Source organism: Scyliorhinus canicula, chromosome 11, assembly GCF_902713615.1.
Source record: "Scyliorhinus canicula chromosome 11, sScyCan1.1, whole genome shotgun sequence".
NCBI lineage: Eukaryota > Metazoa > Chordata > Chondrichthyes > Carcharhiniformes > Scyliorhinidae > Scyliorhinus > Scyliorhinus canicula.
In genome coordinates, this window is record NC_052156.1 from 127085660 (window position 1) to 127102253 (window position 16594).

General features: G+C 40.1%; 1 protein-coding gene across 1 annotated transcript in view; it reads left to right on the top strand.

Annotated features, from left to right (window-relative positions):
* The first annotated feature begins 1131 nt into the window (after positions 1 to 1131).
* The window catches only part of ccnd2a (cyclin D2, a), a 31439-nt gene continuing 15976 nt past the window's right edge, over positions 1132 to 16594 (top strand). Inside the window, exons 1-3 of the mRNA XM_038811352.1 lie at positions 1132 to 1375; positions 2161 to 2320; positions 7104 to 7252. Of these exons, the coding sequence (XP_038667280.1) occupies positions 1205 to 1375; positions 2161 to 2320; positions 7104 to 7252 (480 nt within the window). The 5' untranslated portion in view covers positions 1132 to 1204. The remainder of the gene's footprint in view (positions 1376 to 2160; positions 2321 to 7103; positions 7253 to 16594) is intronic.

Consider the following 16594-nt stretch of genomic DNA (forward strand, 5'->3'; position numbering starts at 1 on the left):
CCCCACCCCCCCTTCCGGTTCTCTTTCCTCCCTCCACCCCTGATCCGGTTATATTTCTACCCCCGATCCAATTTTTCCCCACCGTCACCCTCGATCCGGTTATCTTTTCCCCCCCCTCCATACCCAATCCGGTTCTCTTGTGTGTGTCCCCCACCCCCCCACCGATGAGGTTCTCTTTCCCCCACCCCCAATCCGGTGCATTCCTCCTCCAACCCGGACAATCTGGTTCTTTCCCCCCCATCCATCCAACACCCCCGCAATTATGCTCCCCCTCCATAATTGGGCATTCTCCCATCCTAATCTGGCATGCCCCCTCCCCAATCAGGCGCGCCCCCTCCCCAATCAGGCGTGCCCCCCCCCCTCCCCAATCAGGCGTGCCCCCCCCCTCCCCAATCAGGCGTGCCCCCCCCTCCCCAATCAGGCGTGCCCCCCCCTCCCCAATCAGGCATTCCCCCCCTCCCCAATCAGGCGTGCCCCCCCTCCCCAATCAGGCGCGTCCCCCTCCCCAATCAGGCGCGCCCCCCCCTCCCCAATCAGACGTGACCCCCCCTCCCCAATCAGATGTGACCCCCCTCCCCAATCCAGCACAGCCCCTGGCCCCAATAAATGCAGAGGTTCTATTTTCAAGATACTTATGTGTCTGCTGAGATTTCAGGGCCCTCCAGTGAGGGGGGAGGGATCGCAGCCTCGAGCCAGCATGGCATCATGGAGCCAGGCGGCAGAGATATCTGGAGCTGCTTGGTTCCATCTGCAACCGTGGCTTTCCTGGCTCGCAGACTTCAGCGTGGTCTGCTTTAGCGCAGAGTGGGTGTACCAGCTGTGAGTGAGTTGGGGTTGGCTGTGGGAGAGACACTGGGGAAGAGGAAGATGGTCTCGCTCAGGCTCTTTGGACAAGGCAGTTCTGAGAGTTGGAGAATGAGAGCCTGTGGTATTATGTTAGACCATGGGCATACTTTAAGTATTGTTTGGAAAATGACAGTCAAGACTGCAGCCAATTATCTCTAAGCCTTTTGGTGCTGTGATTGTGACTTTAATTCATTTGTTGCTGACTGAACCAGAGGCATGTGACAGATCAGGGCTGGTGCCAGGGCCTCACTCTCTACTAGCAGTACTTTCTATGACCTTGTTATTCCTCATTTTTAGCCATTTTTCCCTCTAGGTCTGCGAGGAACAGAAGTGTGAGGAGGAAGTCTTTCCTTTGGCAATGAATTACCTGGACAGATTCTTATCAATTGTACCAACTACCAAATGCCACCTGCAGCTGCTCGGAGCGGTCTGTATGTTCCTTGCATCAAAGTTCAAAGAGACTATTCCTCTGACAGCGGAAAAGCTTTGCATTTACACTGACAACTCTATCAGACCACGCGAGCTTCTGGTAATTTCACAATCTGCAGTTGTCTATGCAAAAATTTCAATGTTGCAAATGAGTACTTGGGGGCCTATCTAGACTTGGCCTCTTTTCAAAATAAACTTCCAACCAAAGTATAAAATTACTTTTAAGTTAGCACTTAATAGGAAATCTTGGTGTTCAGATGGAAAGACTCATTCAGATTTTAAACTACTCTCATAATTGTGACTATTCACATATTTCTTCGCAATATAATTAAATTATAGAGGACATTTATGAAATAAATGGCACTTCTGTTCCTTAATGTTTGGGGGGAAAAAGTATTGAATTACTGCAGTTACCACTTTCTTCAGTTGGAAATGTGAGTAAACCTCTTGCAACTAAAGTGTCCAGAATCTTGATGGCTGAGCTGAGTCTACTGAGCACAAATTAAAATGTAAAAATGAAGAAAACCAGATATATATACTTTTTTTTTCAACAAAATAATTTGGGCAACTTTTGCTTACTGAATAATTTTAACACAGCTGAGTCCAATATTTGAAGTGCATTACTGAAAAGGGTGGTATGTACTTAGAAGTGCAGGACCTGGTCTGTTCCCGCTAACAGTGAAGTGAATAGAGCAAATTTCAGTCTGTAGCGCCCTCTGTAGGTAGATATTCAAGACTTCACCCTGAATGTGCCAATTGTTCTTCTACCATACAGTGGGATTATTGTTTGAAATGTCCTCTTAAAAGACTTTCTGGTCCAGTTGATTTTCTCCCCCTCTATTGTTGCCTCCCGGTGATGCATTTGACCTTTTATATCTCTGTTAGGAGTGGGAGTTAGTAGTTTTGGGAAAGTTGAAGTGGAACCTTGCAGCAGTGACTCCACATGACTTCATTGAACACATCCTGAAGAAGCTTCCTCTTCCTAAAGATAAGCTGCACTTGATCCGAAAACATGCACAGACCTTCATTGCCCTTTGTGCCACAGGTATGAGAGGTCGAGTATCTGCAACAAGTACTGTTTATGTATATGAACAGGATATGTTGGAGGGGAAGCTTGCACTTGATTGCCATAGTGAACCAAACTAAACCTTCAGTTGGCTCTGTTTGTGCTTTCTGAAATTTACGCCACAAATGGTGACCCTGGTGCTGATAAGGTGAATTGAACATTCTGTATTCTCCCTCTGTGTACGTGGAATGTGGTGACTAGGGGCTTTTCACAGTAACTTCATTGCAGTGTTAATGTAATCCTGCTTGTGACAATAAAGATTATTATTATGATAAAAATATTGTTTTGGCTTGTATTGGGCACAATATGCGCAGGGTACCATAACCTCTGAAAGGTCAGACCTGAAAAGGTTATCGCTATTTCTGTCTTTAGATGCTGCCAGAGCCCCTATGTTCTCCAGCATCTTTTGTTTTTTTTTGATTTCCAGTATCCACGTTATTTTTATCTTCTAATACACGGCACATCAAAATTCGTTTGAGAATTTTTTTCACTAGAAATGAAAGCTTTTATTGTAGCTTTTTAACTTTAATCTTTAAAAATCTTGTCAGTTTACATTTCCTGTGAACTTTTTCCATTCCAACTTCTTTTGTTGGCATTTATAATGGAAATTGTAAACTTATCACACTGTAATTATACTGTCGTGTCATTGAAGGGGCTGTAGCACCCCCATCAGTGGAAGGCTATGACTGCAGCACAACCAGTTTACGTGGCCAATTTCCATTAGAAATGTAGACATAGGAATTCATTAACGAAACCTACAAATAAGGACAGTATGAAAATAACATTTGGGCTCCATTATGTCTGCATGCCCTGATTCAGTTATCTCTTCTCTGTGGCTGCTTTACCTGAAGAATATAGTTGATTTTGACTCCCTTGTATCCAATGTTATGGTAGATTTACAAGCATATTAATGTATTTTGTCATTTATTTCCAGTATGTTCATGCTGACTCATAAATTCTGTTCGTAGCTGGTTGATAGAGCGCTATGTTTCACGCAATTAAGGTTTATAAACCGATTATACACTAATTTTATGGGGAAATATCTTTAATCAGCACCTTTTTTCCATAAAATCTGAGGAAAGACCATTTTATCATTAGTGATACATGGGCTGGAATTTAACAGCATTTTAACTCCCCCACAAAAAATAGCAATTTGACAAAAGCGCGGTTCCAAAGCTGGCCAAGTACCCTGTAGAAAGTAACACCATGGCTTTTGTTTTGTATAGTGCAATAAACAAAATTCAAAGACCACTGCAATAACTAAACAATAGTGGATGTGTAGAGTGACCTGCTTAAACAAGTTAGGTCCCTGTTCAGGGATTTAACATTCATAATTTAGAGTTTTAAAACCACCTGTCAGTTATTGAAAGAAGTTGAGAAATTTGAGATTTAAAAATTTGTATTGTTACACTGTTAAATCCCACAAAAGACTGTGGACAAAGGAGGGTATTTGGACCATCTGGTTTGTCCTGTAGAAAATTAAAATTCCCTCATACATCATCTAACTGCCGATGAATATGAAATATATAGTTAACAATGGATCAATGCAACATTTATTTGATATTTAGTGGCAGTGTAGGCATCCGCATTCAGAAGGCAGTTTCTTTTGAGACTGATATTATCACGTTAATTGCAGTATCTAGAGCATTTTCTTTCATTTTCAACATGCAGTTCAAAAGCTGGATTTTTAGCCCCCCTTTAACTATTTTGACTACACATAATGTTCTTGTGATGACACATAAAAGTCTGCACTAGTTCACAAAGTGACCACGAAAATGATTCTGAGCAGAATGCAAATCTGTAATTGTTGCCTTCTTGCACAATTTGAATCTGTTTCAGCAGTTGATGCTCGGAGCAAAGATAAGTTTGTGGAGTTAAAGGCGTTGATATCTTTGATTGCTCTTTTGCATTGGTTGGATGTTTCATGTTGAGTTCACTAGGAACACAGTTTTTTTTTTCAATTTTACCTTTAACTACTGCAAAGCATTTGGTTTATACAGTTGCCATTTATTGTGGTGGGGTGGACTTCGGTAATTTGGAGCAAGGGGCAGGAAATGTGTGGTATAATCTAGAAAGACCAGGGCCTCAAAGTTACATGGGGGCAGGGGCAGTCTACAGCACAACTCAATTGACTTCTCTTGTAAATGTCAATTAATGCCTGGGAATCTGTTCAGTGCCTTATCCAAAAATGGGACAGTGAATGTTTGGGCTCTGTGTCCTTGGTTAATTTAGTATTACAGGACATGTTTCTTTTGATGGTATATGTTTACAAGCTGGTAAAAATGCATTAAAGTTTAATATAAAGTGACTGTTTGAGATTATTACATGGAGTGATATGGATGAAATCTGTTTATTTGCTTCCAAATAAATATGATCTCGTATGCAGCAAAAATGGCACATTAATAAATGAAAAATCTGGATGCGCAGTGCTTACCACTGCTGCCTCATGGAGCCAAGGACCCCGGTTCGATCCCGGCCCCTGTAGAGTTTGCACATTCTCCCCTGTCTGCGTGGGTCTCACCCCCCACAACCCAAAGATGTGCCGGGGGAAGGTAGTTTGGCCACACTACATGGTCCCTTAATGGAAAGAAAATAATTGGGCACTCTAAATTTTAAAATAAATAAATGAAGAAGCTGTGCAGCGATGCAATATAAAGAGGACATTGCTGATGAAATAAATACTCGGATAGTTTCAAACAGGGCAGCCTCAAAGACAAAATTTGTGCATAGTTCTGAGCTGACCTTCACTATTAAAAATGAGAAACCACAATCCAATGGGCAGTTCTGACAAAAAAGATGTTATTATCTCCCTGCATTGAGGCCTAACTGTGATAGTGTGATTGGCTTCTGCAGGTGCTTTACTTTTCAAACTTTAACATGCTTTTTTAATAACCTGATTAGTCAGGTAAAACAGAGGTCATTGAAATTCTGGCTAATGTGTCAGCTAAGATGTTTTCAACTGCTGAGAATATTTCTTCCCTGGTATCTGACTTGAAGTCTGATGACAAAACATAACAGATAGGAAATGGTATACTAAAAGTTGTGTGTTCCATTTTTCTTTATACCCACCATTAGCTTTGTTCTAACTAAATTGGGTAATGCACTATCTTACAGTGGAAGGAATGAAAATCATTTAATGCACGCGTGCATTTCTACTCTTAAGCATAGTTAGTTGTGTTTAAACTGGCCTGTCTTTGTGAAGAACATTTCTATTTACTAAGTGCCTTCATAGCTCCTGTGTCCCAAAGTGTGTCTCTCTCTCACATTTAAAGAATTACTTGAAGTAGTTGTATTGGTAAATGTTGACTGAGAAGTACCTAATAATTAGCGTCCGATTAAGTGTGTTGGCTGAAGTGCAGTTTTTGATGTGGATTTCCTGAAGCATTGCTCACAATTCAGATAATGTGCTTGAAAGAAACATTGATACCATGTTGCGCACCATATTATTCTGCTGGTACAGTTAAGGCCACAAAGCCTAATTGCTGCTAATAGTGGATGAGGTTGTGCCGAGTTTAATTTTTCATCCGGCTGCAGTTCAGAACCCAGAATGCAATGTCATGTCTTTATTCTTTGTGTAGATTGCTCAGATTGCAGGCATTCTGACTCTTGTCCAAAAATGTCTTCGTTATGAAGAGAATGTCTGTTTATTCCAAACGATCAATTTTCTTTCCCTCTACCACTCCTAACACAAAGCAAATTTAAATGTGTGACGCTAGAATTGTGACAAACTCATGCTAAATATACCGGTTTGTTTTGTAATTATAGTTTGGAAAATAAATATAAGAGAACTGCACCGTCTATAGTTTGTGTTCGCACTACATAGAGGAACAGTACAAATCTCATCACATAAACATTTTAGGAAAAAAAATCCCTATTTCTCAGAATATTGTAATTTCTCGTTAGTGTTGTAGTTCAATCACTGCTTAATTGTTCCTAATCCTAACACACTACCTTCTAGGTGATCCACAATAATGCTGTCCTTTTTTCACTTAAAAAAAAAAAAATCTCCCTTGCTAGCCTGGTCGGGTGAGCTGGCAAGCCACATGTGTGAAATTGGTCCCCCCCCCCCCCCCCCCCCATGTCTTTTGTGAGCATGTCAGCTTGAATTCATATCAGTAGGAAGGTCATTTCCATGATTTTCAATAGCAAAGATGAGGGGATGGTTTCAAACAATGGTGCCACACTCTCCCGTTAGAGACACTTGCCTCAACAGTTGCAGTAGTTAATTAATATGCTAAAAATAGGGGCTACTGATACAAATCACTGCCTGTTGCACAACAAAGAGGGGACATGTGGAGCTTTGATAGCCAAGTTTATGGTGCTTGTTTCAGAGGAAAGGAAGAGTGGAGATAGAAGCTATGTAAGTCTTTTGGAGGCTAGGCATTAGTCACTCTGGGCCTCTGGCCATTTGCTAGCTGTCTCATTTGCATTGTGAATGACACTAAAGGAGCTTACAAGGTTATTGGGCAATGAAATGCGTTCATGTGACCACACGTGGAAGCAGACCTACAGCAGTGTTGGTTGGCAGGGGCACTGTAGCTCTTTATTCAGACATTCGTGATCAGTGTGTTTCCGGAATGTCATTTTATTGAAAAGCAGGCCATATATTTTGACTCTTAGTATGTTGTAATCAGTCTGCTCATATATATTGAGGTATTATGTACGAGGTGAGGCAAGAGTTACTCTAGAAATTAGATTTAAAAATCATAGTATTGTTTGAGAGCATGTACGGTTTTTAAACCTCTGTTTTACCTGACTGCAGACTTCAAATTTGCCATGTATCCACCATCAATGATTGCGACTGGAAGTGTGGGGGCAGCAATTTGTGGACTTCAGCTTGATATTGGTGACAGTTCCCTTTCGAGTGACAACCTGACAGATCTCCTGGCCAAGATCACACACACAGATGTGGTGAGTATCCTGTGACACTATTCAAAGGCCCTGACAGATGGTTGGCAACCAATATCTTGTCCACAACTATGTTCGATCTTTGTTGAAAATCCACACGCAGCTAACTTGCTGTAGGTGCAAAAATGGCAATATTCCTGGAACATTATATTTCAGGGTACTTAGAGATTGACCTGCTGAGATAATGTGTTAAAATGGATAAATTTGGATAAACCAACGGGAAAGTGGGAAAACGAGGCTTTACTTTGCGTAACAGTGGATTATACATCTTGAAGAATTTAACATCCTTGCAAAGCAGTGGATTCTTACAAAATAACGCCTTGAGGAATTACTAGGTCTCCATTCCTGTTTTGTGAATGTAGGTATAATGGCTTAGCAACACTGCATTTTTCAGCTGCCTTTTTTGTCCAATATGCAAATATAATCTAAAAAGGCAAACACTTGAGGTACTAGTTGAAAATGTTTTAGAGAAAGTAAATGCGCATGCATGTTCAGAGGTAACAATATTATTGTGCTTAATAACAACTTGGTGTCTTCTAGTTGCTTGCTCTCCCATCAGTGACTAATTGTGATTAAGGGCAAATGATGTGCGTGCAGTTGATTAGCTAGTCACAGTGCATTTGGAATGCAAGCATGGAACGATGCAGTCATTGTACTTAGAAATTTGGAATGTAAAAAAGGTGATTTTAGGAGCGTTAGATTTGTCATAGTTTGAACTTGTGAAAACTAGGACTGGCAATAGCTGCTCTGACAGCAATGGATCATTCTTATGACTTACATTTCAGAGACTGTTTAAATTGATGTGGCACTCCTGATTTTCATATGGACTGTTCAGCTGGATGATGGTGTGTGGGGGAAGATAATGCACAGAGGATGGCTGCAATTCAACTTATTACATCAGTGGAAAAGTCCATTTGAGAAATGGGGAGAAATAAAATCCAACCACTATATTCAAGGTCTCAACATTATTTTAATTGATCTATTTTTTTAAAGCTTGTTTGCTGTTACTAATTATAGTTATTTTAAAGAGAAGCAGCTATGTGTTCCATCAGTTGGTCTGTAATTTGATGCTTACATGATATCTATATTTTGGCAGGGTAGAGTGTTGCTGTAGGCTTGCGCAGTCTAGCCATACCTTTAGCATGACATTACTTTCCAAACATGCGACTCTACATTTAGCATTTTCTTGTCCAAAATAGAAGGTACTGTTCCAGAGCAACACTTAGCTTACAGTTATAAAGCATAAAATGTGAATCAAGTATACATGCTGCGTGTCTCTTATTGCCACTGATGGAATGGTGTTTGCATATTCAGGAATAATTCTTCTTGCGTTCCATCCTTAAGGCGCAGGTCCGTGCCGATTATTCGCCAAACCACAGCAACATGCCATGGTTATTTTAATATGGGTAGAGTGAGAATCTACTGGGGACTTGGGAACAAATCGTGCAAATATTGGTGTAAATTAGTAGCACAGAGTATGAACCGACATGTCAGAACGTCTGCACTGGCTCATTGGTAGGACCACTACTTTTCTTGATGCGTGTTAGACTTGGTGTATGCAGAGCACAATTTCAGAATTTTCCAATGACATGCAGTTCACAATATTTACAAGTTATGAGACGGATAGTGATAGACCTCCAAGAGGATGTGGGTTGGTGGAATGTGTGAACACGTGTCAGATTAAATTAAATGTAGATAAGTGTGAAGCGATACATTTTTGTAGGAGGAACAAGGAGATGCCTTATAAACTGAGGACCACAATTCTAAAGGAGATGAAGGAACAGAGCGACCTGGGGGTATATGTGCACAAATCATTGAGGGTGAAAGGGCAGATTGAGAAAGTGGTTAAAAAGGCATGCGGGGAGCCTGAGCTAGGGACAATTGATTACAAAAGTAAGGAAGTAATGATTAATCTTTGCAAAGTACTGGCTCAACCTCAGTTGGAATATTGTGTCCCATTCTAGGCACCATCATTTAGGTTGGATGTGATGACTTTAGAGAGTGCAGGAAAACATTACGAGAATAGTTCTCAGGATAAGGCACTTCAGTTGTGTAGATAGATTGAAAAAGCTAGGATTGGTCTTAGAGGAGATTTGATAGAAGTACTCACAATCATGAAGGGTCTAAACAGAATAGATAGAAACTATTTCCACTCCTACCAGGACTTAGAACCACGGGGAACAAATTTAAGTTGAATGGCATAAGAACCAACAGTGACATGAGAGAACTTGTTTGCATAGTGGGGATTGCATTAGAATTTGGAATGTACTACCTCAGAACATGGTGGAGATATATATTGGGGCTTTCAAAAGGGAAGTGGATAAGCACTTAAAAAAAGTGAACTTGCAGGGCTAAGAAATGAACCAACTGAAATGCTCTTGTGGAGAGCTGGCATGGGCATGATGGGCCTCCCAAAGGTCTCCTTTGTTGTAACCATTCTGTGATTAGCAAGAACAAAGTGAGTAAGGTACTAAAGTGAAAAGCCATGAAAATTACATTGCTCATGTCCTGATGGAAAAGTCAAGTATTGCAGGTATGCCCAAATCACTACCTAAATTCCCGCTGCTTTTGTGTTTAAAAGATAAAACTGACATTAAAAGGAGGGTCCAATGTACATCAGGTATTGTGTAATATGTCTACAAACAACTCGTGTATAAAGGAACAATTTTAATCTATTTGTGAGATGGAAGGCATTGGAACTACAGAGATTAAAGCATTTGAACTGGTATGCAGCATGTATTTATTTGAGTTCTCGTTCATTGCTTGTGCACATGTGTATAATATTGCAGGTAATGATATCCAAATAACTAAGTATGCTTGTGCTGCTAATGAGCCACCTGATCTTTTCACAGATTAATCTGAACCCAGTGGTCAAGTAAATGCAACCAAATGTACTGGGGCACTAACATACCAGGCATCATCACTCCCACTTGAAGCAGGCACCATGGCAGATACAACCAAAGGGAAAAAGTTTATAGTGATGTTGAGCAGAAAGTTCCAGGAAAGGTACAGAATGCTGATTTAGAGTAGCGCTGGAGGAGGCAGTTGTTACGAAGTAGACGTACAGTATACTGCATATTCCTCTCCTGACTGGCTTTGCAGCTCCTGCCCTACATAAAATTGAACTGACCTAAAATCTGCTGCCTGTACCTATGCACACTCCAATTTCCATTTACCCATCATCCCTGTGCTTGCTGGCCCTCACTGGCTCCCGACGCAACAACACCTCTATTTTAAAATCCTCATTCTTCTATTCAAATCTCTCCTTGGCCTCTCCATCCCTATCTGTGCAATCACCTCCACCACCACAAGCCTTTGAGATCTCTGTGCTCCTCTAACTCTGGCCTCGTGCACATGCATGATTTTAACCATTTCGCTGGGGTCTCGAGCTCCATGAACCCTCCAGCCTCACTACCTCTTTTTGCTTCTCTAAAATGCTTTTTAAAAAGCTATCTCTTTGATCAAGTTTTTGGTCATCTTTCCTAATTGCTCCTATGGCTTGGTATCAAAAATGTTTTTTATTGTTATCACTCTTGTTAAGTAGTTTTGGACATTTTACTATGTTACGGTAGACTACTTTATACGTAGAAAAAAGGACTTGTATTTATGGTTCATTTCACAACTGCAGGATGTCTCAAAGTGCTTTACAGCAAATTAAGTACTTTCAAAGTGAAGCCATTGTTGCAGTGTAGGAAACGTGGTAGCTAATTTGTGCCTAGGTAACAATTTTTAAATAGCGAGACACGCTGACTCTTAAATAAAAACAATTGTTGGATGCATATGTGACTTTCCCATTGAAAGATACAAGGTTGATTAGAGACTTATTTCTGAAGAATGGTGACTCATGATCTTAGACTAGAGTTCAATGTTCTATTCAGCCAGCTGGACGTTTGTTGAAATAATTAGCTGTTTTAATCTTCCTGTCCAAATTCATCAGTCTGTGGAAAAAAGATGTGTAATAAGGGCCAGAAAATCTGTTTTTATGATCGTCATTGAGGGATCAATATTGGTTAGGACACTGGGAATAGCTCCACTATTCAAAATTGTTATGTGCAATCTTTTACGTCCACCAAACAGGCAGATGGTGCCTCAGTTTATTGTTAATCTGAAAGACAACACCTCCAATTCTGCAGTACAGCTCGGGTGTGTCAGCCTTGATTTTTGTCTTCAAGCCCTGAAGTGGGACTTAAGCCTGGAACCTTGTGACCCACTGCTGTCACTAGATGTTGGTTGTTGGATTTTTCTCTTGAGAATAAACAATGCCACGCTTTCAACTTCTTAGTTCGGATAAGTTACTTTAGGTATCAGTTGTGTTATGATCCCAGCTGATGTTACTACTGGACAATCGGGTCCCAGAATGGAACCCCGACCATAATTTCTTTTTTTATTAGAAATGAGAATGAACCAAGTCACAGGACTGCCACTTAACTTTTATCTAAGGACTAAAACTTGCATTATAATAATATAAGAGTCTTTATTGTCACAAGTAGGCTTACATTAGCACTGCAATGAAGTTACTGTGAAAAGCCCCTAGTTGCCATATTCCGGCGTCTGTTTGGGTACACGGGGAGAATTTAGAATGTCCAAATTGCCTAACAGCATGTCTTTCGGGGCTTGCGGGAAGAAACCGGAGCATTCGGAGGAAACCCACGCAGACACAGAAGGATGTGCAGACTCCACAGAGACAGTGACCCAAGCCGGGAAGCAAACCTGGGACCCTGGAGCTGTGAAGCAACAGTTCTACGCACTGTGCTACCATGCTGCCCCTACCTATATCTTCACGGATGTACACAGATTTTTAAGGATAATACAAGTTACAAAATATATCTTATAAGATCCTCAGTAAGTATACAATCTACGTAAACCAATAAACCAACTGGTCAGACAACACTACACTGAAACTTCTGTGGATTTATCATCAAATTTCCCCATATGCTTATTGCATCTGATCCATCTAGTGTCACAGGAATCTGTGTTTCCAAACTACATTCCATTGGATTCTTTCACCAAGGATCCACTTCCAGGATTTCAATATCTCCTTTTAATATTCCTCTACAGGCTGCATTAAGGTGTCACTAGTCTTAAGATTACTTCAGATGTCTAGCTTCTCGCTGGCTGACTTCACACGTCTGCATCTTTTAGCTCTGTCTTTAACTTTACCCCTTTTTTTAACTTCAGTGAATAGTACCTTATTCAGATTCAGTTCTTTGACTTCAGTCTTTCTTTCTGTAACTTTTCATTCCTTGGTTTCTAGAACTATCTGTTCTTTAGCTTCTGGGACTTGCTTTCTGCCCTTACTGTATTGGCCTGCCGGCAGTTTCTGTGAGAGCTGCTTTCTTCTCAGAAACCTGGTTTCAACTGAACCACAAGTGCTTATACTTTCCATTGTGTGCCCCTGGTTGCTAAGTAAGAGCTTAGTCTTTCTTTAAACCCTGTTTGGTTTCAAGTCACCTTTAATTATAATGCAAGCACAGTTTGAAATGAAACCAAAGCACACAGACATGCAGGCACCTTTGTTTAACATGAAGCCAACTAAAGTTTTAATCCTTTCTTACATAGACACACAAAACTAAACCTACTTAAAGCTAGAAATTTGTTTCTAATACCCATAAATAGAAATATAGATTACTTAAAACGACTTCTGTTCCCTGATAGTTGATTGCCTTTATCTGGTTGGGTTATCACAAAATTATATTACAAGCACATAGAAGCATGGAAGCAACTTTGTGACTCATGTATTGCCACACTGAATACAATGTGGAACTGAAGATGATGGTCATTCTGGTAGAACCTATTGTAATGGTGGGCGAGTCTACTGGAATAGCCAGAAATTGTGCCAGGACATGGTAATGCCAAACCTTATCATGGGCTGATGTTTGCAATGTGCTCTTATTGAGGCAGAAATTCTACTCACTCTTGCAAGGGGCATTTGATGTGAGGAATACAAGGATGAGGATTCCCTCAATCCAGAATTCCTTCTCCAGACTGAGAGTTGGATTAACCTGAAGCTGAACCAAACCTAAAGCGTCAGTTGGGGTTGGGGGGGTGCTTCAGGTGACACCCCCAAACCGACAGTGGCCTGCAATTATGACTCTTTTCTCCTGATCCTTTGAACTTGTGGCAGGCCCCAGTGATAAGTGTATCCTAGCATTTACACCCCTTTGCCACCCCCCTCCCCAAAGTGAATATACAGCCCCATGTAATGCAAAGTTATTGAATCTACATCAGCCCTTTGTATTTGAGTGCTGTTGATACTAGGAAAACTGTGTACACTGTCCAGGTAGAAGGATCTTTAGGATGGGGGGTCATGTAATACTTTGCTAGGCAAACTAAAGACTTATCCACTCATTGTGCTGCTTAATACTTGTGGTTTGGAAGCATATGACAGGACTTGCTCCCTCATCCTGCTTTGTTTGTTTGCAGACTGTGCTTAGTATGCAGGAAAACAGCAGCAAGGATTGACTGAAATGAATGGAAGAATGAGATTGTTTCTTAGTTGTATTTGGTTGAGTTGGCAGCTATTAGCATTCATTCAATTTCTCAATCTGAATGCTTTGCATGTGGAGTAACAGTGGGGTGATGCAGCTACATAAAATAATACTTCTGTTCCATCACATCCCATTAACAGTGCAAAGCAGAATGTAGCAGGTGACTGTGCCAGTGATCTTAAAAATCGGCAAGTGAGTTTTAAAGTGTTTCTAAAGGCAATTGTAAATGTTAACCTTTTTTGTGTTGAAATAACCTTAGTTTGTTTAGTATACTCTTAGCATAATATATGTGACTAATGTACTTCAGGATTTCAGATTGGCTTTAATGATGCTGTTGCAGCCTGGGCAACTAGTGTTGAAAGATTCAAATAACATTGTTTTACGCATCCTGTGAAATTTGTGTAATGGAAATAAATGAATACATTTTTTTTTCTTAGATAGCAATTTTTAAATAAGGAGGTACATTGACCCTTTTTAAATTGTTGGATGCATCAATGGCTTTCACCTTGAAAGGTACAAGGTTGACTATTTATGAAGAACGGTGAGTCATGATCTCTGCGACTGGAGTTCAATTTTATATTCAGCCAGCTGGACGTTTGTCAAAATTTTCCGTTTTAATCTTCCTGTCCAAATTCCTCCATCTATGGAAAAAGCTGGAACTCTAGCTTGTGTGAAAGCTTCGTTACCTTCCCTGATCATTTACATAAAATCTTCAGTAACCCTCTCATCCACTTATAGAAGTTTGCAGTTGTCTTTCACCCCTCGTTCCCTTCCTAGTTTATTTAGCAAAACTAATAGGTTCCAAGGTTTTAGTGTTGCTAGGGAAGAATACCATGTTCCACTGCCAGAATCTAATTTCCTGTGTTCTTTTGATCCCAGTAATTTGAAGCAGTGGCATAGATCAGCTACTTTTCACAAGCTATTAACAAGCACTAATAATGGAAAGTTTCTAATGGAAAAAAATTAATCCCAGTTGATTCATACAAGGAAGAAACATTTCTGAGTCGTCATCTCAATCGACAATTTATTCAGTTTTCTTCATTTATCAAATATCTTGGTAATTAGGACTCCCATTTGCATTGCAAATGCTATGCAAAGGAAAATACCTTACACCCGTTACCAATGACAAATTTTTAACAACCAGCTTTGTTAGTAACTTTTGATCTACATATAACCGTCACTTCAGCACTTTACAAGAAAGACAATATTTCAATATCCCCCAAACACTGATTATTTTAGATAATACTTCAGTGTAACCTGATAAATACCATTGTTTAGTTCCGAGGAAGATAACTTCTGATGCATTTGCAAATAGCTTCCCTTTAGCAATGCTAAAATATTGTCCTAAATGAGCTGTAGATATAGAAGCAGTTGTATGTTATGGACATGATGCTCATGAAGGATCAGCTTTCCCTCTCCCCACCAGTTCAGTATCTATTAGGTGTGTTATGAACTGAGTTATGAGAGTGTGAATGCACAAATGGATCAGCTGGGGAGCAGAGCTTTATGATTGTTCTGTAATGTCTCAATAATCAAAACTGAAAGTGGTATGCATGCAGTGAGGACCAGCAGTACTTGTAAATCAAACATTGAATTCCGATTTGTAACACTTAGTTTTAGAAATACTTTTCTCCCCATTAAGGTTCTCTTGGGTTGCAAAGGTTCTCTTGGATTGCACATCAATTTTCCTCTTGTGCAAATCTGAGATCAGGAACGTGTTTGTGCAATTGTGGGCAAGAAGATATGATAGCTACTTAATGGTACAGGCACATCATGCACACCTTGAAGTCCCAATTTGATTTTTGTGTTTTACAAGTAGAATCCTTTATTCTAACTCTGGATAATTTCACTTGCAGCTGATAAGTGAATAAGAAAAGGTTTGTCTGTTCACTTGCCATGGTAAAAAGAGTTTTGGAAAAGGCTGGTGCTCAATTGCAAAGCAGTGTGTTTCTAAGTTAATAGCAGTAACTGATTTCAGCTATTTGAAAGAGCAGGGTAGTTTAGCAGATTTATCTTATATGCTATAAAAGATGGTATCTGCAAATTTTACATTAATGTCTTGGCATTTCTTAACTGTAATAAAGGAGCACATTTGGCTCTCCATCTACTGGTGGCAGAATCACCTCAATTAGTAGAAGGATTAGCAAGAAGTTGAGTGGGTTTTTTTTCATCCAGAGAGTTGAGGATCTGGAACTCAGTTCCCAAAAAGATGGTAATGGCAGAACCCCTCCTCGTGTTTTTAAAACAAAATGGTTGGATATACACATCAGGTGCCATAACTACAAAGCTACAGACCAAGAGATAGAAGGAGGGATTAGGCTGGATAGCTTTTCTTTGTCTGGCACTAATGTGATAGGTGGAATGGCTGTGTTGTAAATCTATGGTTCCAGGACCTCTGCATCTAATCAATGCTGGTTACTCAGTGCAGTACCAAAGGTGTTACATTGTTAGTGGCACCATGTTTCAGATCAGATGTTGAACCGAGCCCCCAATTGTCTGCTCAGATGGACCTAAACGATTATGTAATCCTATTCACAGAAGAGCAAATGTCCTCAGCAACATTCATTTCTTAGTCAATATCATCAACCAGTTAACTGGACGATCTTTTTCATTTGCTGTTTATGGGACCTTTCTATCTACATATTGATTACTCCTGCAAAGCAAAATAAATAACCCATAAAAGATACCATCTTTTACAGCATATAAGATAAATCTGCTAAACTACCCTGCTCTTTCAAATAGCTGAAATTAGTTACTGCTATTAACTTAGAAACACACTGCTTTGCAATTGAGCACCAGCCATTTCCAAAACTTTTTACCATGGCAAGTGAACAGAAAAACTTTTTCTTATACACTT